The sequence below is a fragment of the Vicugna pacos genome, chromosome 32 (genome assembly GCF_048564905.1).
Source record: "Vicugna pacos chromosome 32, VicPac4, whole genome shotgun sequence".
Taxonomy (NCBI): Eukaryota; Metazoa; Chordata; class Mammalia; order Artiodactyla; family Camelidae; genus Vicugna; species Vicugna pacos.
This window is the reverse complement of record NC_133018.1, coordinates 10,891,337-10,918,763: the sequence shown is the minus strand read 5'-3', so window position 1 is coordinate 10,918,763 and position 27,427 is coordinate 10,891,337. Positions and strand designations below refer to the sequence as shown.

Sequence of the window (27,427 nt, the reverse complement as noted above, 5' to 3'; positions counted from 1 at the left end):
GTAGGATGGCTTTCATCATTGCTGTAGGGGTTGTTACCGTCAGGCCTTCCCCTCCCCCTCCGGCCGCGGCTTCCTCCCCCGCAGTGCCAGCCCGTGACGTGAGAGCTGCCGCTCGCACCGTCTGGGTTTAATTGGGAACTGAAAGAGATGGAAGGGGATGTTCGAGGCCCCCTCCTTGACTCAGAACAGACCCCGGGGGAATGTGCGACTCTCCCTCTAGCGACGCCTCCCGCCAGTGTCCGAAACTGCTCCGGGACAGGGCAAGGAGGTGGGGCGGAGGAGGCGGCACCCGGATGGTAGGCAGGAAAGAGCCCGGGAGGTGTGAACGTGTCGGAGGCAGGGCAGGCAGGGGACATACTGTGTCTTCTGAGCCCAGTGCCAACTCACCAGGCGCCTGCGGCCACGCCCATCATGGCCGTGAGCCGCTCCCCACCTGGCAGTCCCAGCCTCCACGCGCCCGGGTCTCCGCGGCCGGTGCGCTCTGGCACGCTTGGCTGGGGTGCCGGCAGGGGGCGCGCGAGGGGGCCCGGGAACGCGCGGGCGGGGGACCCCGCGGGAGGCGGGATTGCGGGGAGGGCCCTGGGCCGCCCCCTCCCGTCCCCTGAGCGCCCCGCCTGCCCACCAGGAGCGTCAGACTAGAAGGCAAGGGCTGGCGGTGTGCCCCGCGCGCTCTGCCTGCTTGGCGCCGGGCTCCTACCTGTAAAGTCCTGTGGGGCGCCCCCTCCCCGGACACCTATCCTTTCTCCTATTTCGGAAACCTCCTGTCCAGCTTCCCTCGTCTTGGACAGGCGGCGCTGGAACCCCGGGACAGGGTGCTAGGCTCGCTGCTGGTGACATGTAGATGCCCTCCCCGCCGCAATCCAGCCTCACAACCTGGGCGCCCTCCTGGCCGGAAAGTTTGGGGCTAGGCGCCATGGCCAAGAGCAGCTCCTTGAATGTCCGCGTGGTGGAGGGCCGGGCGCTGCCCGCCAAGGACGTGTGAGTACCCCTGGGGCCTGTCGGGGATGAAAGGGTGTGCCGGGCATGGGATGGGACCGGGGTTACCCATTCCGCGTACCAGGGAAGGTCGGTGAAGTGGGCAGGGGTTCTTGTCTAAGACCAAGTATTGGGGCAGATCCACCTTCATGGGGTGAGAGGCCGCATGCCCATCTCTGTCAGGTGGGAGGGGGCGCGTAGACTTAGCAGATGCCCCGCCCCTCCCCCAGGAAGGGGTGTTTTTGTTCCTGGGATGTACTAAAGGTCTTCCAGGGCTTCAGCCCTGGGGTTTAGAGGGTCGGATTCCGTCGGAGCTGGGGAGAGGGTTTGGGGAGACTTTCTTTCTTAATCCAGCAAGTGTTGGAAGTGGGGCTTCTCCAGGCCTGGGTGGGCACTTCTTAAGAGAACCCTGGGGAGGATCCCCAGAGAGCCTGGGACCCAGGCGGCTCCAGCATTCCTCTGTGCATCCGGTATTCAGGTTTGCAGAATGTCACCAGGTGGCCCAAGGGCCAAGCCTTAAGAAAACGGGTCCTTTAGACCCAGAGCCCTGAGCTCCCCAGCCAGCTCCCAACCTAGTGTGGGTCTTCCCTTGATGCTAAACCGCTTAAAGAACCAGCTCCCCACTGCAGCCCCCACCCCAGCCAAGTATGATGGGGCTGGAGGACCCTGGGCTCCCCTTCATACCAGTCCTTGGCTGTGCTTCCCCCAGGGCTGAGTCAGCAATTGCCAAATCAGCAGGATGGAGGGAGGGGTTCCCCCCTCCTGCTTGGCGTGGAGCCCAGAAGGGGCTCTAAGAGTGTCAGCACCTGAGCCAGGTGTGGGATCCTTGGCAGGACATCGTCTGTGTGACCTTGAACCTAGTCCTCTCTGAGTCTCGATTTCACATCTGGGCAATAGGAACTCTGGACTGGAGTTTCCAAACTGCATGCAGCTGCGAGAGTAGGAAATCTCATAGGATTTGCCCCGTTGTCAGGGTGAGCGGGAACGGGGATTCTGAGTCTTGGGGCAGGTCGAGGCTGGGACTTAGCTATGCCTTAACTCCCCCAGTGAGGAGCATCCCACCTTTGACTTCACGAACTGCCCCCTCTCCAACCCTGCAGCTGTGTCAAGAAGGAAGTGGCTTCCAACAGTTGAAATGTTGCGGAAAAACTACAGCTCAGCGTTACAGCTCAGTTGTGACAGCAACCTGGATCCAGGCGAAATACCAAGAAGCACTCCGGAAATTGAGAGAACTCATTCTTATTACGCCACTAGAACCAGACCAGTTAACACTCCAAGGTCTGGACCCCGTCCGTAGGGTTACACAGCCCTTTTATAGGCTGCCAGTTTTACACTTTGCAATATCATATGCAAATAAAGTACAACAGACGTTGACCAACCAGAAACAAGCTTTGTAGAAATAGGCCAATCAGGAGTGAGCTCCATGCAAATGAAGTACTACAAATGGACCAATCAGAAGTTAGGGAAGTGGACCAATCAGAAGTGAGATTAATAACCAATCAGGAGTGAAGGAAATAATCAATCAGAAGTGACCTCAGGGAACCAATAGAATTCTAGGTGTAAGTTAGCCGCTTTAGAGGCAAAAAGTGAGATAAAGGCTCTGGGCCAGGGAACCGGACGCTATTGCGAGGAGAGTAGCAGCCCTACTTAGGGGTCCTGCCAGTCTTTTTATGGGGCTTTCTGCCTCAGTAGCTCCCCCATCCTCAACAGCGCCCCCAAATAAACATGCACCTGAGAAAGAAAACAGAGGGCTTGCTTGCTGGGCAAATACAGCACTTGGACAAGCCCCCTGCCTCCCCTCTTCTGAGATGCCCTCTCAGAACCCCCGAGAATGAACGATTCTGAAACTGTCGAGGGAATGAGGTCAGGAGTGGGGACCCAGTAGCTGTTGGAGGGCTGAGTGGGGAAAACCTTCCAGAAACCCAGTTTCCATCTCACTGTGCTCCGGCTCCTGAGTGAGGCCCACAAGGGAGTGGTGGGTGCTGTCCTAGGACCCGGACACGGCTCTCGGGGCTCCCTTTGCCTCTCCTGAGGAGGAGGTTGACTCATGCCTGGTTCCTGCATCTCTTGGACACCTCTCCTCCCCCAAGTTCCCTGGGGCCAAGGTGAGCTCCGAGGTGGGCCACGCCCCAGAACCAGGGTAGAGAGAAGTGACCAAGCTCTAGTTGATGACCCAGCCACCCTGCCTCGGCTTACCCAGCTGTTGGCCCCCTTTCTCAGAGGGGCTTCCTCCGAGCGTGCTGGGATCTCCATGCCAGTGGGGACTCTTAGATGGGGGTGTGTCCTCTCTCCCCTCTCCTAAGGGAGAGGGCCCAGATTCTTCCTGAAACCTCATCAGGCCTCCAGAACCAGTCCGACATGGTTCTGGAGGAGGCCTTGGCCATAGTTTTCGAGTTATTACTCTCATTACTAATTGCAGCTGTACATGATTGAGGGCTTCCTATGAGCTAGGTCCTGTGCTTAACACTTTCTGAGGTCCTATTAGCATTTCCATCTTATGAATGGGGAAACTGAGGCTCAGAGAGGCAAAGTCACTTGCCCAAGGTCACACAGCTGGGATCTGAACTCTGACTGCTCCCATGCACCAACCAGGCAGTGGCCAAGGGGCCTGCTTTCCCATGCTTGAGGTGGAGCAGGAGCCGTGGGAGAGGCCAAGGGTCTGGAAAGATCAAGAGTCTGGAGGGGTGGTCCCCTGCCACCACCGTCACCCCTACCTGATAGGAGCCTGATAAGGCCCTTGTGCGTCAGAGCCTTGGAGCCGACGTGCTGAGCTTGACTCCCATGAGGGGCCCAAGGGTCAGGCCAGGTGGACGGGAAGGGGCATGTCTCACAGCCCTTTGCTAGAGGCTCCCAGCCCATTTGCCCCACATCTGCAGTTGGGGAAACTGAGAAATGGGAGCCTGCCTAAAAGAAACTCAGGGGAAAAAAAAAAGAAACTTAGGAATAGAGAAATGCGATCGAGGGGGCTACTTAACCCCAGACAACTAGGGAGATGGAGCCCAATGGGAAAACTGAGGCTCCCAGGTCTGCTGTCAGCCCAGTGGGCTGGGATAGATCCAGTAGGAGCCACCGAGGCCTGGGGAGTGCAGGGGCGGAGCCCAGAGAAGAGCTCAGAGACACAGATGCTGACCAGTCTGAGGTTTCAGGGCTGAAGGACTGCTGGGGAAGGGGAGGCACACCCAGGGGAGGGAGCTGTGGGGTCCAGAGAGGAAACCGAGGCACAGGGGAGGGCTCAGCCAGCAGACCAGGTTGGACCAGCTCCTGGTGCCAGTGTCCCAATTCCCAGGAATCCCCGAGGCATCTGCGGATCAGTGACAAACTGTACCCAGAGAGAGGGTGGGGGCTGGGGCTTCGAGGAAGGGGGCCATTTGGGGAAGGGGTCGTGAACTGGGGTGTAGGTATTGGTTAAGAGAGTGTGCGCTGAGCCCTGCAGACCTGGGTTCGAATCCTGACTCTTCCAGGCAGGTGTTGTGGGGGTGGGGGGTAGGGGTAGGGGGAGATACAACTCCTCCCCCAAGGAGCTCAGAGTTCAGAAGTTGCCCTGAGCCTGGGAGACAGACACTGGACACAGAAATAAGGGAGCAAGGTGATTTCACATGCTCAGAGGAATCGGAGATCAACCTTACACTGTCCACTGTTGGAGGATGGTGGTAATCAAGGACCCCCACTCTGAGGTAGTGACTTCTGGGCTGAGGTTTGAATAACAGAGTGGAGCCAGCCATGACAAGCTCAGGAACAGAGCAAGTGTCTTAGGCAGGTGGGACAGCAAGTGCAAAGGCCCCGAGGCTGGACTGAGCTTAGTAGAAGTCAAAGGAAGCCTGTACAATGGCATTGGGGAGGAGATGAGGGCCCCTGGTAGACAGCTTGGGGTGGACTAATGACTCTTATTACGAAGGGGAATGGAGCTGGCTTTGTTGCCCAGTGGCTCACGGCTACTCAAGGGGGTGCAGCCCATCTCTCCTACTGGTTGAGTTTTGAGGTCTAGGTGCCCTGTCCGTGCCTGCAGCTAGAGGGTCTGCTGAGGTCCATCCTCGCTGAAGCCTGAGCTATGCGTGAGTCTCCTCCCAGGGAAACGCCCAACGAAATGAAAAGCTGGCGAGGACACTGTGGGAGAGCTCTGGGGTCAGCCGTGATGCATTCCACCACGCATCAGCTTCTTGACTCCTGCAGACGCTCTCGGAGGTGTATGACAGTATTGTACCTGACTTACAGGGCTGAGAAACTGAGGCCCACAGAGGGGAGGGGACTTGCCAGGGTTCCACAGCGAGCAGGCTTGAAGCCAGGGATGGCTCTCCAGCACAGCACGCGCTCCGGACCGCTGCTTAGGGCGGCCTGGGGTGGGGACTCCAAATTTTCAGACTTCATGCCTCAATGTTCTATTTCAAAGGTAGCCCAGGGAGCCCATTCAAGGAGATCAGGCACACAGTGGGTGGGCTGAACAGCCATGACATCGTCTGCTGGTCCTCAGAAGTCCTTCCTCTTAGCTGAACTTGCTGTGTGACCCTGGGCAAATCCCCTCCCCTCTCTGGGCCTCAGCTGCTCCATCGATAAAAGGAAGGCAGATTGGGACTCCCACTCACGGCTGCTCTCTCACCTCCACTCCCCAAACCTCCTCTTTCCGCAGGTCTGGGAGCAGTGACCCCTACTGCATAGTGAAAGTGGACGACGAGGTGGTGGCCAGGTGAGGAGGGGAGAGGCCAGGCCTGGGGCGGAGGGAGCAGGGCCAGGGCAGGTGCTCCTTCCAGGCCCGGGGAGTCCAGGCACAAGAGTTCACATTGGAAACAGGACGGAGGGTGGGAGAGTGGGGTGAAAATGAGTAGAGCTCAGTGGTAGAGCATGTGCTTAGCATGCATGAGGTCCTGGGTTCAATCCCCAGCACTTCCATTAAAAAGGAGGAAGAAAAAAGAAGATGACCTGGCAGAGGGAAGCGCTTACCTGGAGGGTGGACCCGCAGGCCTGGTGGTGGGTGCTTTGTGTCCTGGGCCACGGGCTGGGACGGAGGAGGTGGGGGGAGGCTGCCAACTCCTCTCTCCACCTGGCCCCACCAACTGGCCCACACCCCCTCATTCTGATGATGTCCCTGCTGGCGTCCTGGGGCTGACTCAGCGGCTGCCAGCCTGTGCCTTCCACACTGGCCTCCCCGGGGGCGGGCATCTCACGCTTGGCTGGGCTGGCTGGTTCCGGGCCTGCCGGGTGCTGCGGGCACTGGGGTGTGAGTCTGTGTGTGCGCGCGCACGTGGGCCCATCTGGGCTGGCTTGTGAGTGTGTGCGGGGGTGTTGGAAGGCTGGGGTGAATGACTGTGAGCACTGGGGCCAGCATGGGGGTGTGCAGGCTCACGTTGTGTACCAGTTGTGGGGGGTTGCCTTGTGGATGTGTATGCACACATGTGGGCTGCTATGTACACGCCCTTGTGCACCAGTGCCTGCTTATTTGGCTACACGGGCCCCAGGGAGGATGTGAAGATATTTGGTGTGTGCGTGAATCTTGGGTGGGAGCTGGGGATGTCAGGCTGGGCTGTGCTTGGCTGCCACCCCCGCAGGCCAAGGGCCGGCTCTCACCCCCCCGCAGGCCTGAGGGGTGTGGGTGGGCAGGCGGCTGAGGCCTCGGTTCCTATGGAGACAGCAGGATTCAGGATCCTCCTGGCGCCAGTTCTGGTCCAGATGGGCCGAGAATTGGGGGTGGGGAGTCCGCGGCAGGGAGGGTCAGCCTGCAGCTCTGCATCTGACCCCCTCCATCATTCTCTCTGTGCTCAGGCTGCCCCCTTACCATGTTCTGTGATACTGCCCCAAACCCACAGGTTGATTTTTCTGTGTGATCCCAGGCTGCTGTCACCCCCTCTCTGGGCTCTAAGGAGCCTCCCAGCTCAGCAGCTGGGGAGCCTGAGGGGACTTCCAGCTGGGAAGAGGCCAGGGTAGGGGAAGAGGCTGTTTGGCAAGAAGGGTCCATCTGATGGTGGTGCTCTGGGCTGTGTGTGTGTGTGTGTGTGCGTGTGCGCACGCACGCACATTCACACTCTTTGTTGGGCAAGAGTATGATAGAAGAAAGGAGGAAAGCAGTGGGAGGTGTATGAACAAATTTTGCAGCCATAAATGCATGTGTCTTCACTGGGCAAATAATCGGATGTGTATCTGCAGGGCTGTTGTGGATGAGGATGTGTGCATCTGTTTCTGTGTTTGTCTTGGTTCTTAACCCTCCTGGGGCTCCCTCCTGCTTACTGAGTGCTCTGGCCCCTGCTGACTTCATGGTCTCCTGGCCCCTCCTCCCCTCCCCATCCCACCAGCCATCTTCTTGTTCCTCAAATTCACCAAGTTCATTCCTGCTTCGGGGCCTTTGCACATGCTCTTCCACCCATCTGGAATACTTATCCTCATCCTCTCCCCGGTTTGCCTGACTAGCTCCTGCAGGAATCCTTTTCTGATCCCTCCTAGCCTCACCCCCAAACCCAACAAGCACCAGGGAGCTAACCAATGACAAGACTTCTCTCACTGTGTCATAGGGCTCAGGAGGGAGCACCTGTCTGCTGAGGGGGGGCTCTGTGAGGGCAGGGACCTTGGCATCTCTTCCTCTGATTCCCCAGACCTCACAAAACTTGGCCCGTGGTCAGGGTGACTGTTTATGGAGTGAATGAAGGAAGGAATGAATGAGTGAAGGGAATTGTATGGATTGTCAGTTACTGTGTGTTTGTGTGATTCTTTGTTTGTATCTCTGCTGTACGTCATTATATGTATGTGAATGTGTGTCTGTGGGTCTGTGTGTGTCTCCATGTTCTGGGCATTTCTTTTATCTGTGTATCTGTGTGAATGTTTCTGTTTTCTCTATGTGAGTCTGCATGTGTTTGGATGTAGCAACACATAGATGTGTATTTCTAGAAATTTCTGAGGATGCATATGTTATCTGTGTATGTGTGAATGTGTCTCTTTGTGTCTCTGGCTTCTTTGGTATATCTGTGAATATCTCCTTTTCAGTGTGTATCCCCATGGGAGTGTGTGTGTGTGTGTGGGAGTGTATGTGTGTGTAGCTGTCTTTGAGTGTATGTGAGTAGCCCTGGGTGTCTGGATCTCTGTGTGTGTGTGTCCCCAGGTATTTGCTGCCTGTGTGGCCCAAAGGCCCCTGGCCCCCTGTGTCCCCTTTTGCAGGACAGCAACCATCTGGCGGAGCCTGAGCCCGTTCTGGGGGGAGGAGTACACGGTGCACCTGCCCCTGGATTTCCACCATCTGGCCTTCTACGTGCTGGACGAGGATACAGTGGGGTGTGTGCTCTGGGGACCCAACTGGGCATCTGAGGGGAGGCAGAACACCCCAAAGCAGAGTACCCACCCACCCAGCCCTTGATACCTGCCCCCACTACTCGATGGGCAGAGTAGGGGTCCCTGACTTTGACCCTCACCCGCCCGCCTTTCCACAGGCATGATGACGTCATAGGCAAGATCTCACTGAGCAGGGAGGCCATTGCAGCTGACCCCCAAGGTGGGTGAGGGGTACCATCCGCTGGCCGGGCAGAGGGAAGGGGCGTGGGATAGCAAGCAGCACCAGGGAACACAGAGCCTTAGGTGGAAAATTATTTTGGTTGTTACTTCTGTTTTCAATCTTTTTTGAGGGGGGGAGTATTTAGGTTTATTCATCAATTTATTCTGGGAGGAGGTACTGGGGATTGAACCCAGGACCTCATGCATGCTAAGCATGCACTCTACGACTTGAGCTATACCCTGCCCCCTGTTTTTAATTTTAATTCAGTTCATTTATTGGGCAGTTCACTTATGCACATCGTTCAATATTCAAAATGTACGATTAGAAAAAAAAGGTACCATTAGCAGTGAAACTCTCCCTCTTATCCCCAGTGTCGTCAGTTTCTTGTATGTCTTTCTAGGGACATTTAAAACATATACAAGCAAGTGACAAACAGGAATGGCAGCAAAGGCTTATACAGTGCTTACCATATGCCAAACACTTTCTCAGTGCTTTACACATATCAATTCACTTAATTCTCTTAATAACCCCTTGAGGTAGGTACTCATATTATGCCCACTCTACAGGTGAACAAACTGAGGCACGGGGAGTTCAATCAGTTGGCCAAGATCACAAAGTTATCAAGTAGGACTGCTGGGATTTGAACCAAGTTGTCTAGCTCCAGGGTCTGTGCTCTGAACACTCTAGTATGTGCGATTTGTTCTCTGCTTATAGGAATAGTAGCCTGTTAAATTCAGTGTTCTGTTTCTTGTTTTTTTACTTCCCTATGTATCTTGGAGATTTTTCCGTATGGGTGCTCATAGAGCTTTCCCATTCTTTGATCTTTGTGACATCTCAGCACTGCATTGTGTGGATGTACTGTCATTTATTTGGCTCCTTCCTCCTTGATGGGCACTTCGGTTGTTTGCAGTCTTTTCCTAGTTCAAACAATGCTGCAGTGAATAGCTTTGTACAACGTGATGTTACACGCATGCGAGTTATATCCATTGGCAGGATAAATTTCTAGACGTGGATTTGCTGGATCCAAGAGCACCCACATTAGCACCTTTGATAGTTATTATAGTTATTGTTAAGTTACCCTCCTTGGAGGAGTTAACCACTTATCCCATCTTGTATTCTTGCCAACAAATATCAAACTTCTGGATCTTGTATCTGATAGGTTAAAAAATTGCCTTTTAGTGTGGGTTATTTTGCATTTCTTGAGTGACATTGAAGACCTTTTTATATAATACAAGAGTCACTTTATTTCCTTTTTTGTCTGTTGCCTATTCACATTCTCTGTGTATTTTTCACCCATGGGGTTGTTTACCTTTTCTTACTGATTTGTAGGAGCTCTTTACATATGAGGAAAATTAACTTTGTCATATTAGCTGCAAATATGTTTTTGTCCCTTTGTGGCTTATATTTTGATTTTGCTTATACTTTTATCCATGTATGAAATTTGTTTCCTTTTCTGTAGTCAGGGTTCTTTTTCTTTTTTGGCTCTTGATTTTCTGTGATACCTTAAAAAGCCTTCTCGACTCTAGGATTAAAAAAAAAAATTTATACGATTCTTTCTAGCAATAATTTTTTCCCACTTTTTTAAAGTCTTTGATCTATTTGAAACTTACCTTAGATACAAGGTATGGGGTAGAGATTGAATTTTACTACCTTTTTTCCCAGATGACTATTAATTGTCTTGACATCATTTGTTGAATAATGTATTTTTTCATCAGTGGGAATTAGTTGAAAACCTACTATGTGCTAATCATCATAATCATCACTCCAATTTAATGATATGCCAGGGACTTTGCCAGGCACTTTACATTTAGTTCTTAAAACACAGAGTGAAGTATGCACTAGAATGATCTTGAATACATCCGATGGGAAGTGAGGTTTGGAGAGCTGGGGTGATTTGCCTCTCCTAGAGGTTGCAGAGATGCGAAGCGAGACCAGGCTGTGCCTGCCTCCAATGTCTGTGTTCTTAACTTGTCTGCTGGGCTATCCTCGATATGCCTCAATCATTTACTCAAGGGGGTAGAATTAAGTTAATGAATTATAAGGCCGAGTTTCAAGGAGCTTATGGACTGGATACAAAAATAAAACACATTGATATAAAACAGGGAAGAAGAGAAAAAATGAAACTGTCCATGCATCTTTGGATGCCTTTTATTTGTTAAACATAGCTGAAATGTAGGGGTAGAGGTATGTGGAACATCACTGGCATGACAGCAGGTACGGAGAAGAGGGCAGGGAGGGTTAGTGTGGTCAAGGAAGTCTTCCTGGAGGAAGGGGAGTGAACTGGTTCTTCAAGGTGCTTTGGCAAAGATACTAAGGCACGTCTCCATGGATTCTCTTCTAAGGTCAGGCATAGGCCAGGCCAGACGGAGTTCTTGGTTGGTGTTGATTGGAGAGGGCACTGGATACCAGGCCAGAGTCTAGACTTTCTTCTGGAGGCTTTGGGAGTCATTGATGGTCCTCAAGTAAGACAGTGAAGAGATTAGAACCATATTATCAGAGGACGGAGTGACAGAAGCGATTAGATACATTTTTCAGAAGATCCCTGTGCTGTTGTATGGATATTGGATCACAGGTGGGACAGGAGTAGAGCTGGGGAATCAGTTAGGTGTCTGTTGCAGTAAGCAGGCGAGAAAAAGCTAATGGCATCCTGGACTTGGGGGTGAGATGGAACTTACCCACCTGGCAGCACTATGAGCCTCAGAAGGGCCCTCCTGCCACATAACAGTGAGATCCTCAATTAGGCGGGATTCCTAATACATTGTTGGAAGCATGTAAAGAAGGAAAAAAAAACCCTCAGTATTCTCTCCCCTGCATCCCTTACCCCAATCATGAACTAAAACCTAACAGGAAATGGTGAGCAACAAGCAACACAGTAAGGAAGGATTTCCCTAAAAGTGAATGTCAGTATCACATTCACAGTCAACAAAGAGACTAAATCTTGGGCTAGAGGGAAGGCAGATGTTACTGAACCTGAGAATTCCCCATTAGTCTGAGACCCTTAAAAAATCTCAGAATAAGCAACCACCACTCCTCTCCAGGGACAAGCATCCTCACATTAAATTTCCCACAGAGGGAGCTCAAACAAACATGACTTCACAAAGATCACCACACACACAAGGAAGTGAGCCACCATGAGCAAGAGTCAGCAGAAACAATGGCCATCAGATTGAGCCTCACAGAGACCATAGGTTTTGTAATTACGATGTATACAATTTTTTAAATTTTATATCAATAAAATGTAACCAGAAAGGGCTAGCAATAACCACAATAAATTAAAGCAATATGAAAAAAAAAAAGACTGACTTGGAAAAGAATCAAATCAAACTTTTAGAGGTAAGTACAGTTGCTGAAATTAAAAAAAACTAAGTGGCTGAGTTCAACAGCAGATCATTCATTCAGAGCTGAAGTCAGAATTAGTGAACTTGGAGAGAGAACTGAAGAAATTATTTAAACTTTAGCCCAGAGAAGTGAGAAGGAAAATATAAAAGAGAAGTGCAAGACATAAAAAATAACTGAGGGGTCTAACATCCATTTAATTGGAGTCCTAGAGGCAGAGAATAGAAAAAACTGGGGAGAGGAAATGATTAAAAAAATCCTTACCTAGATGCAATATTATGAAACTGCAGAACACAACAAAGACATGGTCAAACTTAGAAAAGATAGACCATTCACACAAGATGAATTATTCGGCTGAAATGACTTCCCAATGTCTGCAATCGAAGCGGGAAGTCAGTGGGACGGTATCTTCAAAGTGTTGAGAGAAATAAGAGACAGAGAGGGAGGGGATGAGAGGGAGAGGTTAAGACTGAGATAGAGATCGGCTTGGCTGATTCAGGTGGAGAGCTGGAATGAAGGCTCAGAGCTGGGAATGCTCAAGAATTTTTTTGAGATGAGAGTATGCCGGGGCTAAATGATAGAGAGCTTTATATACCAAGGGGAAGAGTGTGACAGTACACGGTTGGGGGCGCTGGCCCTAGAACGATACTGCCTGCATTTAAATCCTAGCATCCTAGCTCTGCCGTTCACTAGCTGTGGGATCATAGGCAAAGCTCTTTCCTCGCTGTGCCTTGTTTTCCTTACCTGGTAGTGGGGATGATTACAGTACATCAGAAGGCTAACAGGAGAGGTCCATGACTCAATACCGTCTTGATGTTAATTGCATTTTTAAGTTAACCCAGTGCCTAGACCATGGTAGGTGCTTAATGAATGTCAGTGCCTGCACCCTCCAGGAATTGATAGCTGGATCAACCTGAGCCACGTGGACCCGGATGCGGAGGTGCAGGGTGAGATCTGTCTGGCTGTGCAGATGGTGAAGGATGTGCGTGGCCGACGTCTTCGCTGTCATGTGCTGCAGGCCAGGTATGGGCATGAAGGGGAGTGAGGTGGGAGGAGGGATGGTCTGAGAAGGAGCAGGAATCCGCTGGATCCTCCCAGCTGCCTTGAGACCACCTCACTCTTGGGACACTTCTGGGCTCATAACCAGGATCCTTTGTAGGCAAACAGTCCAAGCTCACCAGGTTGCAAGTTTCTTGGGTTAAAGCACAAGCAAAATCTTTGATGGGTCCGTGACCAGCAACCAAAGGCCAGATACTTAGAATGACCAGACAGATGAGCATGGAGGTATATTAATCAAATTGTAAGTGGTAGACACCCAGTTCATACTGGCTTAAGCATCTATAAAATGACATGCAGCTTCAGGCATAGCTGGATCCAGGTACTCAAGCAGTGACATCAGGGATCTGTTCAGTAATTTGTAGACACAGATTCCTTGGCTATCTTTTGTGTTAGCATCATCCTCAGACAGTCGCTCCCCAGAGGAGGGCAAATATGACCCCAGCAGTCCCAGACTGGCATCCTACCAACTTGGCAGCTCCAACTGAAAAAACTTCTCTCTCACCATTTCCAACGAATATTCTGGGACTAATTCTTACTGGCTCAGTCTGCGGTACATGCTCATCTCTGAACCAATTACACTGACTCTGGACTGAGTTGTAAGCCCATTCCTGGAGTGGAGGGAGGGATCAACCCACATAAATCTTGTGGGCTGGGAGTGAGGGAGGGGTCGATCCTGTCCCAAGAAACATCAGAAGGAAGACAGATGGAGGACCAGCAAAACCCACAGATGACCCTCCAGGGGTACCAGGAGCTTTCCTCCTGCCAGTTTATCACTCTGTAACCCCCTCTTTCTTTCTCAGCTCCCCCATTACTCTGCTTCCCTAAATACTTCCACTCCTTTCCCCCTCCAGTCTCCTACTTTTTTTTCTGCCTTTTCTTTTTCACACCTTACTCCTCCAACCCTTACTTTTAGGCCAATCCTCACACAGGTTAGGGAGAAATCTCTATTTCTAGTTTGCTGTGTGACCTTAAAGCCCTTTCTTGCCCTCTCTGTGCTTCTCCCACCACCTTCAGATTTCTGTTCCCAGCTAGGGCTCCCTGAAGTCTGGATGGAGTAGCAGGCAGGCAGAGGACAGGCAAAAGGACTCAGTATGGGGCATGGCCTCCTCCCCAGCCACAAAGCTGCTCCGGATCCTTGCAAGCAAGAGAGGGACCGATTGCTGTCGCTTAGCAACTGGGCTGGCTCCTAGGAAACCAAAGAAGGCTTTGGATGCCTAGCAGGGGTGGGAGAAGAGCAGGAGGAAGAAACAGCAGCCCCTAGGTGTGGGGGGAGAGCGTCCCTGGATTTGGGGGACCTTGGGAAGGAAGGATGGGAGAGACTGGGCTGAGACTTTGGGTTATCATGGCAACCAGAGAGAGGCAGGTTGTGGGCATGAATGTTTGTTGAGTGAATGAGTGAGCTGAGCACTTACCACTGGCCTGTTGCTATGCTAAGCCCTTTACGTACATCATCTCATTTAACCTCATTGGCCCTGTAAGATTGGTCTGTTATTACTCCCGTTTTCCAGATGAAGAAACTGAGGCTCAAGGAGGTGAAGTGACTTCCCAGTGTCACCCAGCCAATGATTGGGAGAGTCAGCCTTTGAACCCTAGCATCTGGTCCCCCATCCAGGGGCTCCAGGGAAACTGAGGCTCCCTTCCCCCTCCCCACTGCACCTTCACCTGCTGGGCTTTGCGATGTTGAAATTAACCTTTCTGTGCCTCAGTTTCCTTACTTAGAAAATAGGGGCATAGTAGTGTGTCCTCATAGGGTAGCGTTAGTCTACAAGAAGATACTGGGTTTGGACGGGCCTGGTGAGGGATGCTCCATGCTGGGTTCCTACAATGGGGCAGTTTGTTGCCTTGGGAACTAGCAGCATTTGAATGCTCTACCCTGAGCCCCTTTTCCAAGATCCAGCTTCGGTCTTTGTCCTCAAGTATCCTGTGTCCCCCACTCCTTACCTCATCTGTCCCCAGGGACCTGGCCCCTCGAGACATCACCGGCACATCTGACCCATTTGCACGTGTGTTTTGGGGCAGCCAGAGCTTGGAGACTTCAGTAAGTGGTGGAGTGGAGCTGGGAGAGTGGGGGCATCAGGTGACCTGGGGAGAACCATTTAACTTCTCTGAACCTCAGTTTTCCCAACTGTAACGTGGGGACAACAATGGTCCCATTAGCTCTCTCTTTCTCACTCCTTCCTCCCTCAGACCATCAAGAAGACTCGCTTCCCACACTGGGATGAGGTGCTGGAGCTGCAGGAGATGCCAGGCTCCCCATCCCCGCTGCGGGTGGAACTCTGGGACTGGGACATGGTTGGCAAGAATGACTTCTTGGGCATGGTGAGCACCCCGTCTCAACACCGTCCATGGCTCCCCACTGCCATCAAGGGGGAAGGGGAAGATGGGCTGGGCATCCTGGGGCTCAGAAGAGTAGATGTGAAGGCTGCCTCATCATGTCCCCTGGCCAGACCTGGGTAATGAAGTCCCGTTGTCACATTTATGCAGGAACCTGCCCAAGGTCACAGGGTGGGTCCAGATTCTTATTCTGAGATGCCAGTACGCAGGATGACTGTGTGCTGGCCCTGGGCTGAGTGCTTCTCCAGCATCCCCTCATTTGTGTAACCCTGATGGCCACCCTAAGAGGCTGGGACTGGTGTTGTCCCCATTTTATAGATGGGGAAATTGAGGTTCAGAGAGGTTAAGTGGCTTTCTTAAGGTCATATGACTAAGAAATGGCATAGTTAGGATTTGAGTTTCTGATTCCAGAATCTGAGTCTAATGCCTACTCCTGGAAGCACTGGGCTCAAGGTCTTTCTCTTGGAACCTCAGTCTCTCCATCTGTAAAATGGATGTGATTTTTCTTGCCTCTCAGTAGTAGTGGATGTATACTCAGGGCTGACAGTTTTTAAAAGGAGGCAAGATTAAAGCAAATAAGAGGGAGGCTCAGCTTTTCCTGGTGGGAATGCAAAATGGTACAGCTGCTTTGGAAAACAGTCTGGCAGTTCCTCAAACGATTAAAGATTCCACCCCTAGGTGTGTACCAAAGAGAAATGGAAACACATATCCACACAAAAACTTTAACGTGGGTGTTCACAGCAGCATCATTCATAATAACCAAAAGTAGAAACAACCCAAATGTCTATCAGCAGAGGAATGAATAACCGAAATGTAGTGTATCCACACAATGGAATATTATTCAGCCATAAAAAGGAATGAGGTGCTGACACATTACTACATGGATGAATTTTAAAAACACAATGCTAAATGAAACAGAAGCCAGTTCGGAAAAACCCCACATAGTATATGATTCATTTATATGAGATGTCTAATACAAGTGAATTTATAGAGGCAGAAAGTAGATTAGTGGTTGCCAGGGAATAGCGGTTGGGGAATGATCACTAATAAGTTTTCAAGGGGCAGGGGCAGACCGATAGAAAATGATCTGAAATTAGTGGTGATGGCTGCACAACTCTGATTATACTAAAAACCATTGAATTACATACTTTAAATTGGTGAATTGTATGGGATATGAATTATATCTCTTGAAAGCTGTTATTTTTAAAGAGAGGGAGGTGGGGCTCGGGTGCCTTCTGGATTACCTTTAAGCCTTTCGATAGATGCACATTATATCTCTAAATAGAGCTGAAAATACACGCGGTCCAGACATGCTGTCTCTAGCAGCTCTGTGACCTTGGGCAAGTACTCCACCTCTCTGAGCCTCAATGTCCTCGGCTGTAAATTAAGTGTGCCCTGGAAGCCCTCAGTGTGCTGGCAGGAGCTAAGAATTTGGGACTGGCGGAGGGAGCATGGCTGCTGTTGTATTGATAGGATGCAGTGGGGGAGGAGATGACAGCCCTTGGTGGGTTGTGCCTCCCCTCCTTCGGTGGGCGGGTAGAACCCTGCTGAGGATCCGTATGTCCCCCCACCAGGTGGAGTTTCCCCCACAGGTCCTGGAGCAGAACCCCCCTAATGGCTGGTTCCACCTTCTGCCCTTTCCCAGAGCAGACGAGGACGCTGGGTAAATGCGGGTGTGAAGGGAGAAGGCCAGGCTGGAACCCTGCTGGTACCATCTTCAGCTTGTGGGCCAGTCCTCATGGGTGCCACATGTCACTTCATTCATTCATTTAACAAATGTCTGATGAATGTTTCACAATGTGCATTTACATGTGTCCCAATGAGGTCACCTTATTCCCATCCACCTGCGAACATGTCAGTTCACACCTGATGTATGTGTAGAACTTCGAGTCCTTCCACACCTATCTACACCTGTTCACACTGTCCATACCTGTATGCATTTGTTTACACTGGCTGCATCCTTCTAAACTGGCCATATCTGTTTATACTGCCTGCGCCTGTCCGTTCTTGTTTATACCTGTTGATATCTGTTCACACCGGTTTATACTGTCCACACCTGTCTTGCTTTGCAAATATCCATGCTTCTTACCCGTGTTCACACCTGCTGAGCTTGGCTGTCCGCACCTGCCCATATGTACTGATACTTCTTTATGTGTGATCTGGCCCCGGCCAGGGGGAGCCTGGGTGCTCTGCGGCTGAAGGTGCGCCTGACCGAGGACTGCGTCCTGCCCAGCCAGTACTACCAGCCACTCCGGGAGTTGCTCATGGAGTCTGTGCTGGGGCCGGCAGAGGTGGGTGCGTCGGACCGGCGGTTCCACTGGGGGTGTGTGGGGATCTGGCCCCTGGCCTTCCCCCACTTTAGGGATCCCTACCTGGGCTCTTCTGCTTTGGGGTCCCAGGGCCCCAGGCCACCTCTCCTGCCTCCTATGCCTGCTCAGGAGGATGCTGCTAGCCCCCTGGCTGTCCTGGAGGAGCTGACCTCAGGGGACTGCCGCCAGGAGCTTGCCACCAAGCTGGTGAAGCTCTTTCTTGGCTGGGGCCTGGCTGGGCCCTTTCTGGACTATCTCACGCGGCGCGAGGTGGCACGTACCAGTGAGTTGCCTATCTGACCCCAGGCATCACTCCCCAAGGATGGGTCTGGAGGAGCCCTGGGAGAGAAATGGGAGCCTCAGGCAGAGGGCCGGGGCTGCTGTGTCTGGGGGGGTGGAGGTGGGCGGGGCAGGGGTGCTGTGGACCCCCAGCCAGCTGGGAGTGTGGTCCTGGGTTCGGGCCCTGGTTTTGCTCCTCATGAACTGTCTGACTTTAGGCAGCTCCCTTACCCACCCTGGGCCTTTGTACTGGGAACAGAGTTGATGTTGCAGATCTCCTAGCTTCCTGACGCCACCACCACCTTGGGTGGGTGGTATGAGGCGGATCCAGCCCCCCCAAATCGCAGCCAACTCTTCCCTCTGTCTTCCCAGCCGACCCCAACACCCTCTTCCGTTCTAACTCCCTGGCATCCAAGTCAATGGAACAGTTTATGAAGGTGAGTAGGTGGAGGCCTGGTGGGTCTGCTGGCAGCTTCCTCAAGGGGACTCTTTTCCTGGTGCTTATTCGGACCCTGGAGCTGGCTAGCTGAGCTCGGGAGCTGGTGGCCGGTGGCCGGCCTCGCCCTGAGCTGCACCCCGCCCCCAGCTCATGGGCGCACCCCGGCCTTGCCCTCAGCCCCACCCCGTGTGGTGCCCCCTGCCCCCAGCTCGTGGGCATGCCCTACCTGCACGAGGTCCTGAAGCCGGAGATTAGCCGCGTCTTCGAGGAGAGGAAGTACATGGAACTGGACCCTTGCAGGATGGACCTGGGCCGCACCAGGTGAGCAAAGCCTGAGGGATAAATCCTCCCATAGCCCCTTGTCCGCCTGGAGCCTTGTCAGGCACCCTCCTCCCTCCAGCACGACTGCTCAGGGGCCCCGAATCCCACCTCAAAGCCTCACCCGCGAGCACCCAGCCCCTTAGGCTGCATGGTGCAGTGGTTACGAGCAGGACTCTGAGACATGAGCTCCCTGGGTTCAAATCCCAGCTCTGCCAGGCTGGTGGGCAAGTCACTTTAATCCCCGTGAATCCATCTACCTGATGGATCGTCATGAGGATTAACTGAGTTACACACACAAAGCCCAACTTTAAGTAATACCCCTTATGCACTGGTTATTTCTGTTACTGTTGTGGTGGTGGCTGAGGCCCTTGGGGGAAGGCCCTGTGTGTGTCTGCGAGCAGAGGTGGCATCCTAGAGGCTTGGTGACGCTGGGTTAGAGAGAGACGGCAGAGAGGGGGCATGGCAGTCATTCCATGCCTCCATGGCTTCCTCCTTGCTTTCAAGGACTCTCCCTCTCCAGCCAGGGTGGGCCGGCTTGTTCCCACCAGGCCATCAGAGGTGGTTGCTGGGCAGTCCAGCGGGGACCATGGTGGAGCCAGGAGAGAGTCCTTCCTTTACTTTGGGCCCTGCCCACCTTCCTACCACCCAGGAGGCAGGCATCAGGACCCTTTTTTACAGATGAGGAAACTGAGCTTCAGAGAAGGGAGATCACCTGCTTAAGGTTGCACAGTTGGGAAGTTACAAAGTGGGGATTTGAACCCAGGCCCTGAGCAGAAGGGCAGAGCCCCTCAGTGAAACCTTAAGGCCACAGCTTTTCCCAGGATACCTGGCGAGGATGGCGGGACTTTGTGGGCTCCTGCAGGGAGCAGGGATGTCCGGGAACCTGAGCAGGGCAGGGTTGCAGCAGACTGGACTTGGCAGTCCTGAGTTCTAATTTCTGCTCTATTGCAAGGGAACCTCTCTGAGCCTCAGTTTCCTTATCTGTTAAATGGGAACAATCAGGCTACTTAATCTAACATTGGGTTGCCTTTAGGATTAAATAATACAGTGCCAGAGATAATTAGTTCAGGACTTAAGTTTGTTGGGTTTAGGGCACTGTAGGGCCAAAGACCCCCAGCCTGATGTCTATGGACTTCGCAGTTTGAGGTTTGGCAAGACAGACCCTAAACCTATATGGAGACAGGAAGGAAGGGAACAAGATCACTGCAGGTAGAAAAGTGCTATTCCATCATCCACGCAACGAAACAATTGTTAGGCACCTACTATGTGCCAGGCACGTGGCTGAAGGGAACAGATGGACATACATCCCTCTTCCTGGGGGAGACAGACAATAAACTAAAGAAGAAGGTAATTGCAGGCGATCAGTGGAATGGAGGCAAATAAAATGAGGGAGGGTCGTGGGAAGTGCCAGGAGCAGGGGAGGGGCATGTGATATTCCATAGGGTGATCACAGAGGCAGCCTCACAGGGAAGGGGACATGGAAGCAAAGACTTGAAGGAGTTGAGGGAGGGAGTCGTGCACAGATATGCTGGAAGAGTGTTCCGGGCAGAGGGGAACGGCAAGTGCAAAGGCCCTGAGGCAGAAGTGTGTGTCTGGCAGGTCTGTGCTGAAAATGCACTGAACCAGGGTCCATGATGATGAGTGATGGAAGCGGGGCAGCCTCTTGGAGGAGATGGCTCCCAGCAGGGAGACATGAACAGCATGTACAAAGGCTCCAAGATGGGACGGAGCTCTGTGTGTTTAAGCAGCTGCAGTGGGATGGTAGGAGGGAGGTTGTGGAGATGGGGTGGGAAGGTGGGTCCTCTCTGAGCTCAGTGCGGGCCGGCAGAGGGTTTTGAGCGGTCAGATTCCCGGCTCTGAGGTTGAGAAGCTCCGCTTGCTCCCCCAGGAGAATCTCCTTCAAGGGTGCGTCCTCAGAGGAGCACGTGCGGGAGGCCAGCTTGGAGCTGCTGACCGGCTACCTGGGGCCCATCGTGGATGCCATTGTGGGCTCCGTGGGGCACTGCCCGGCCGCCATGCGCCTTGCCTTCAAGCAGCTGCACCAGCGTGTGGAGGAGCACTTCCCCCAGGCAGAGCACGAGGTGGGCCAGATGCTCCCATTGCACAGATTGGGAGACTGAGGCTGGGGAGGGTCAGTAGCTTGTCCAGGGTCACATGGAGAGGCCCGCAGATGTGGGACAGAATCTGGGCTGCCCACGCTGAAGTCCTGTGGGTCTTGGCAGCAGTGGGGACAGTGTTCCTGACAGGATCTGGGACCCAGGGGAGATGATGATGATGATAATGATGATGATGATGATGATAGCAGCTAACACTATTTATAGGGTTCAGATCTTGTTTTACGTATTAATTACCTAATCTAGTCTTCACAGCCACCCTATGAAGTGGGTACCAGTATTATTTCATTTTACAGAGAAGGAAACCCAGAGAGATTAGATTACACAGCTAGGAACAGGTGGTGATGGGCTAGCTGCCCACGCAGGCAGGCTCCTGAATCTGTGCTCAGAACCACCAAATAATAGAGTCTGGTACAAAGTTAAGTGCTTCTTAAATTCCAGCTATTTGAGAGAAAGAGAGAGAGAGAAAGATGGCTGGCACACAGAATTCAGTAGCAGACACCTAAAATAAGGTCTAAAAATAAATCCCCACATGTGTTAGTGCTTCTCCTATACTGTACAAAAGTTGAACACTCAGTTGCTGCAGGTGAGGTAAAGGAACAAAGCGGTGAAGGTGTGGGACAGTAGGGAGTGGTAGGGACTGTGGCAAAGTGGAGCTCCCATAGCTTGTCAACAATCGGTTATCACCATGTAGGAATGGGGACCCAATGTTGCCAGATAGTTCAGAGTTGTTTTTTTTTTTAATCCAACAGTCTAGATTTTATGTGGGGGCATTCATTTAAAAATTTTTGGCAGTAATTCACCCAACAGTAACAACAACAAAACAATACTCTGAGCCCATCACGCTTGAGGCTGGACTGGCCGGTGGGTGACCAGTTTGAGGTCCCCTGGTTTAACGCTCAGCGTGCCTTCTGAGGTGGCTGTCATTGTCCTTGTTTACAAAAGACATCGAGTGAGGCTAGCTCTTACATCACGCTGACATAATAGAAGTGCAGGCTTGGGGCTCACCTTGCAGAAAGATCTGTAACTTACTAAATCTTGGAGATGTAATGGCCCAACCCCTAGAGCGTGGGTTAAGTGGTCTTGATTTATGCCACTTCCTGCTTTACAGGTGGGGAAACTGGAGGCTCAGAGAGGTGAAGCAGTTTGGCCAAGAGTTGCAGGCTCAAAGTTAGGCCCCCAGACTCCCAGCGGGGATCTCTGCCTTCTCCCTCACCCCCACTGAGGAGTGAGCTTCTGGCTGCAAACTGGGATGAGGCTGATTTACGCTCCACTCTGCCCGGCTCTTGCCTGGGTTGCCGCGGAGGTGCTAAGTGGGACACAGCCCAGGCAGGGAGGAGGGGAGGGAAGCCAGAGGCCAGCTCCCTGAACAGCCTGGCCCTTGTGGGAAGAGCCAAGATCAGTGACACTCAAGCGTCCCCAGTTCTCAGCCCCCACGGTGGACAGAGGCCACAGGCAGGGTGGACTTTCTCAGGCCCACGAGGGCGGATGGGGGCAGGGGAACCCAAGGGAGCCCCTTTCCCTGCCTCTCCGCCACCTGTTCCTCTTTCTCACGAAAGGAGGGAGTTAATGAGCTGATGCCAAAGGCTAAAATTACCCTGAAACGTGGCGGGCGAAGGGGTGGCAGCTTTGGGGGCAGTTCAGGGTTCCAGATGAGCGGGACCTTTGCCCCCACCTCCCGGCCACTCCAGGTACCCTGCTCCCAGCAGGGCTCAATGTCAATGCCGAGGTTTCCCAGGAAGTTGGCCCGCACCCAGAGAGGGTTATGTCTTATGTGTGAATACCACCCCTAAATAAACACCGCGGCACATTCTCGGGCTAAATATAGCTCGGTGGGTGAGAGAGGTAGGTGAGGAGTGGTTTGGGGGGAGCCTGATGCACCCAGGATAGAGGCACCCGCTCTCCCTGAGTCCCCTCTGCTGGAGCTGGGGGAACCAGCCTCACCTGCAGGCAGGCCAGGCCCGGGACTCACACAGAGGGGCGCCACCCATTAACAGTTTGTAGAGGGCAGACCCTGGGCCTGCGGGGTGTGCAAGGGAGCCAGCTGAACTGAGTTCACCAGCAAGCCTCAGTTTCTTCATCTGGAAAATGAGGGTAATAGTATCTATCCCATGGCATTGTTTGAGGATTAAATGTGATCGTTCAGGCTTAGTTTCCTGACACTCAGCAAGGCCCCCTGGTAACTAGTGTTGAGTGAGGAGCGGGGAGTTCAGATTCTGCTTGGGTTCGAATCCCAGCTCTGCCACTTACAGCTGTGCAGCCTTAGGAAAGTGACTTTCCCTCTCTGGGACTCAGTTGCTTCCTCTGTAAAATGGACATATGATTCCTCCTAGGGTGAGTATTAAATAAGCAAATGTACAGAGAAGTATTTGGCCTATTGCCATTCATTATCAGAAATCATAGATCTGGGTTTGAATCCTGTCTCCTCCTCACTCATCAGCTGTGTGACCTTGGGCAAGTCACTTGACATCTCTGAGCTTCTGCTTCCTCAACTGTAAAATGGGAATAACGAGGATGCCTCCTTCATAAGGCTGTGCCCTTAGCACAGTGCTTGGCACAAAGCAGACTCTGAGGCTAAATCTGATCATACAGGATTGGTGCAATTACTCCATTTTCCAGGTGGGGAAGCTGAGGCCCAGAGGGGAAAAGCCCCCTCAGCAGCTCAGGATGGCCTTCTGACCCATCTCCCATTCTACTTCCCCTTGTACCACTAACCTCTAGTCCTTGCTGCCTCCATTTCCCCAGCTGGGAAGTGGGTTTGGGGGGCCCCTCTCACCTGCTGCTTCTCTCGGCAGGATGTGAAGTACCTGGCCATAAGCGGCTTTCTCTTCCTGCGATTCTTTGCGCCTGCCATCCTCACCCCGAAGCTGTTTGACCTCCGGGACCACCACGCAGATCCCCAGACCGGCCGCTCACTGCTGCTGCTTGCCAAGGTGCCGGCAGTGGGGCCCCTCTCCTGGGTGCTCTTAGTCAGGGAAAAGCAGGGTGGTGATGGAGCTGGGAGGCCAGCCCCATGGAGGACCCAGATGAGACTCGGAGACTACCTTTCCATCCTGAGTGCGACAGCATTTATTTCGCTAATTTCCTCTTTGGTACAAAAACCCTACCCTTCCAGTGAGGGAGTGGGAAGCAGGCTAGTAGTCATTTATACCTTAGTATGAATTAGACAATCCTTTGCTACATTTTGAGGTTCTGATGGGCTCGAGTATGCATGGGAGGATCAAGCATTCCTGGGTGGGGGGATCTGGGTTTAAGAAGGAACAGAGAAAGGGCGCTGGGGGTCCATTCCTGTCCACTGGGAGGGACAGCTATTGTCTAAAGCAGATACTGCTATGAGTTTTCTCCTTTCGTTGAGCACTGATTTGGGGACCAGGACTCTGGGGCTCTGTTCTGGGCCCACGGGGGGCCTTCCCCGGGAACACTGCAGTGAGCTTGGTCCCACCATCCCTTGCTTCAGGCTGTGCAGAGCATCGGAAACCTGGGCCAGCAACTGGGCCAGGGCAAGGAGCTGTGGATGGCCCCCCTGCACCCCTTCCTGCTGCAGAGTATTTCACGTGTGAGAGACTTCCTAGACCAGCTGGTGGACGTGGATGGGAAGGAGGGTGAGTTCCTGTGGCCCTGCCATAGCTGGCTTGTCACTCCATTGGACCTTTGGGACCTGCCCTTCTACCACCCCTCCCTTACTCCTAGCACTGAGACTGTGGACCTGTGGGTCAGCTAGTCAGTCAATCAACATTTCCTGCCACATACTGTGCTAGGTTTCAGAGATGAGAAGAGCTCAGGCCCTCCAGGCCATTCCAGCCAATGTGGAGACATGGGCAGGGACTGCGGCATGGCATTCACGTGATCGACAAGTGTCTATTAAATGCCTACTGTGTAATAGACACTGTTCCAGGTGCTGGGGGAACAGCCGTGAACAAGAGAGAAGAAACTCCTGCTCTCGTGAGAGTTTTATTCTAGTAGACAAGATCTAGGAGACAAGATGAATTAGCAAATCATCCGGTGTGTGAGGGAGTGATAAACACTATGGAGGAAAAAACAAAGGAGGGAAGGGAAATGTTGGACTGGGGGTGGCAAGTCAAACTTTCAGAGAGGATGGCCAGGAATAGCCTCACTAGGGTGATATTAAAGTAAAGACCTGACAGAGGACAGGGAGCAATCCATGAGGACCTTGGGGAAGTGTTCCAGGCTGGGAATAGCATGTGCAAAGGCCCTGAGGTGGGGGACAGAAAGTGACAGTGAAGGACAATGAATGATGGGGAATGAAGGAGAGGTGAGGAGGGCAAGTTGTATGGGGTTGTGGGAAGGATTCTGGCTTTCACTTGGAGTGAAATGGAACCACATGACAGTTTTAGGCAGAGGAGTTGGGGGCAGTGAGTCTATCGCAGTGTGGGCCCCAGGTCATGAGATAGTTGAATCCAAGTCACATAGGAGCAGCCTGTCACAGTGTGGAGCCCTGGTTTTGGCATGGTGGGGTCCCTGCCATGCTGGGGAGGGGCGTGTGTCTGGACCCTCCAAGGGTGGCTAGATCCAGGGCACTCCCTGGACTGACTCCAAAAGATGTGGCTCGCCTGCTGACTGCCTGCACCACTGCCTGCAGATCCCTCAAGTTGGAAGGCGACCCTCAAGGCCAACTTTGGGCCCCCAACTCCCTGCCATCCCCTACGCAATAACACTGTTCCTTATGGAGGGCATGGAGTCCAAAGTCACCTCGTTCCTCCACCTGCCTCTAGGGGAGCAGAGAATCACGCTCATCCCTGAGGCCCTCGGCAGGTTGGGCCCGGGTAGGAAGGGTTCACAGCCCACTATCCCCATTTCCCAGAGGCTGGGGGCCCAGCCAGGGTCCTGGTCCCACCCTCGGTGACTGTTCGAGAAGGCTACCTGCTGAAGCGCAAGGAGGAGCCCGCCGGCCTGGCCTCACGCTTTGCCTTCAAGAAGCGGTACTTCTGGCTCAGCGGGGAGACTCTCTCCTACTCCAAGAGTCCTGAGTGCCAGGTGGGGCTCCAGGCCACAGCGGCGGGGTTTCCAATGGGTGGCCTCCCTCACTGAGCTGCGTTTTGTACCCAGGGGGATACTGACATCCAGGAGGGGATGAGGACTTGCTCAAGGCCCCATAGCAACTTAGCAAGTCCAAACTCTCAGGCCAGGCTCTGGTCACACCTTTAGGTCAGCGTGGGCACAGGACACATACCATCAAAGGTCCTTCGGGACGCGCCCTCCCAGATGTGGGCACGCACAGGCATGGACAATGCTTAACCACCTTCAGATGTTCCCACCTGGGCCTCTGCCCACATTCTATACAGACTCATATAAAATTGGATCTGCTTACCCAGGGGTACATGCTGTATCAGCGCACACACCCTGGCATTCATTCATTCATTCATTCCTTCATTCATCAAGCATTAACTGAGCACCTACTATGTACCATGCAGTGTTCTAGGCACTGGAGGATACAGCAATAAACAAAACATAAAATCCCTGCTCTCACGGGGCTGCCATTCAAGTCCAGCACAAACTGAGGCACACACTGGAATCTACCCATTTCTGCATCTGCATAGCCATGAAAAATAATAGCTAACACTAGAGAGGGGGCTCACGCTCTCTAACTCTTTCCAATTTATCAGCAGAGTGTAGATTCTAGACTTTAACTCCCTGGGTTCCAAGTCTGGCTTCAACAGCTGAGTGACGTCAGAGGGTCCTTGACCCTCTTGTGCCTCAGTTTCCTCATCTGCAAATTAGGAAGTATTAATAGACCTGGCCTGAGAAATTTGCTGTGATGATGAAATAGATTGATAAGTGTATAAAATGACATCCCAAGTGACATATCAGTGATGGTGGTGGTGGTGATCATGATGATGATGATGATGATGGTGATGGAAACTGATTCCCAGGGAAGCTGTCACTTAGAGAGAGCGGGGTAGGGGGAGTAGGACTGTGCGATTCATGGAACTGCCAAGTGTACATGCACATAGCACAGATGCACAGGGTTGAATGCCCCCACGCAGGGAACACCACCTAATGCACTCACCTATAGGAAAGCTGCTCAGCCCCACCGCCCCCAACCGGTCCCAGTCCCCAGCCCGCCCTGCAGCGACAGTCCTCTCTGACAGATGCGCACCTCCATCCCGGTGTCGCACATCCGCGCGGTGGAGCGCGTGGACGAGGGCGCCTTCCAGCTGCCGTACGTGATGCAGGTGGTGACGCAGGACGGCGCGGGGGCGCCGCACACCACCTACCTCCAGTGCAAGGTGAGGGGCTGCCAGGATGGAGAAGGGCAGGAGGGAGGGCCTTTGGTTTCACCCCACCTCTGACCACCCTCCAACTCCCTGCAGAATGTGAACGAGCTCAACCAATGGCTGTCGGCCCTGCGCAAAGCCAGCGCACGCAACCCGGACAAGCTGGCCACCTGCCACCCGGGCGCCTTCCGCAGCGCCCACTGGACCTGCTGCCTCCAGGCCGAGCGCTCAGGTGAGGGGGTGGGGCGGACTCAGGCTCCGCCCTCCACGCTTATCAATCAAGAGGGCGCCCCACCTCCACCTGGGCTGGCGGTGCAACCTTGGGCAAGTTACTTAACCTCTCTCTGCCTTAGTCTCAAGTGTGACGTGGAGTTGATAAAGTTGCTTCCTTGTAGGGTTGCTGTGAGGATTAAATGAGTTGATATATGCAAAGCGATGAGAACACTGCTTGGCACACAGGGCTCATTAAGTGTGAGGTGTTATCTTTTAAGCACCCACTAAATGCCTGGCGTCTAGTGGTACAGGGACACCAGGCTTGCTCTCAAGGAGGACAAGTG

The 27,427-nt window shown here is 52.9% G+C and overlaps 1 protein-coding gene and 1 long non-coding RNA gene across 3 annotated transcripts in view; one reads left to right on the top strand and one right to left on the bottom strand.

Annotated features, from left to right (window-relative positions):
* Positions 1–501: 501 nt before the first annotated feature.
* RASAL1 (RAS protein activator like 1) overlaps positions 502–27,427 on the top strand; it is a 29,063-nt gene continuing 2,137 nt past the window's right edge. Inside the window, exons 1-18 of the mRNA XM_015239667.3 lie at positions 502–978; positions 5,600–5,656; positions 8,113–8,226; positions 8,382–8,443; positions 12,673–12,802; positions 14,795–14,876; positions 15,026–15,157; positions 16,747–16,835; positions 17,346–17,463; positions 17,611–17,764; positions 18,133–18,197; positions 18,408–18,520; positions 20,409–20,601; positions 23,430–23,567; positions 24,092–24,236; positions 25,457–25,629; positions 26,745–26,882; positions 26,967–27,102. Of these exons, the coding sequence (XP_015095153.2) occupies positions 842–978; positions 5,600–5,656; positions 8,113–8,226; positions 8,382–8,443; positions 12,673–12,802; positions 14,795–14,876; positions 15,026–15,157; positions 16,747–16,835; positions 17,346–17,463; positions 17,611–17,764; positions 18,133–18,197; positions 18,408–18,520; positions 20,409–20,601; positions 23,430–23,567; positions 24,092–24,236; positions 25,457–25,629; positions 26,745–26,882; positions 26,967–27,102 (2,176 nt within the window). The 5' untranslated portion in view covers positions 502–841. The remainder of the gene's footprint in view (positions 979–5,599; positions 5,657–8,112; positions 8,227–8,381; positions 8,444–12,672; positions 12,803–14,794; positions 14,877–15,025; positions 15,158–16,746; positions 16,836–17,345; positions 17,464–17,610; positions 17,765–18,132; positions 18,198–18,407; positions 18,521–20,408; positions 20,602–23,429; positions 23,568–24,091; positions 24,237–25,456; positions 25,630–26,744; positions 26,883–26,966; positions 27,103–27,427) is intronic.
* On the bottom strand, positions 10,578–13,942 carry LOC140690835 (uncharacterized). 2 transcript variants are annotated; one of them, XR_012066154.1, is made up of 3 exons: positions 12,524–13,942; positions 11,119–11,193; positions 10,578–10,900 (listed from the first exon to the last, which is right to left on the bottom strand). It is a non-coding gene; the product is annotated as an uncharacterized lncRNA (long non-coding RNA). The 2 variants fall into 2 exon arrangements; XR_012066153.1 differs by lacking the exon at positions 11,119–11,193.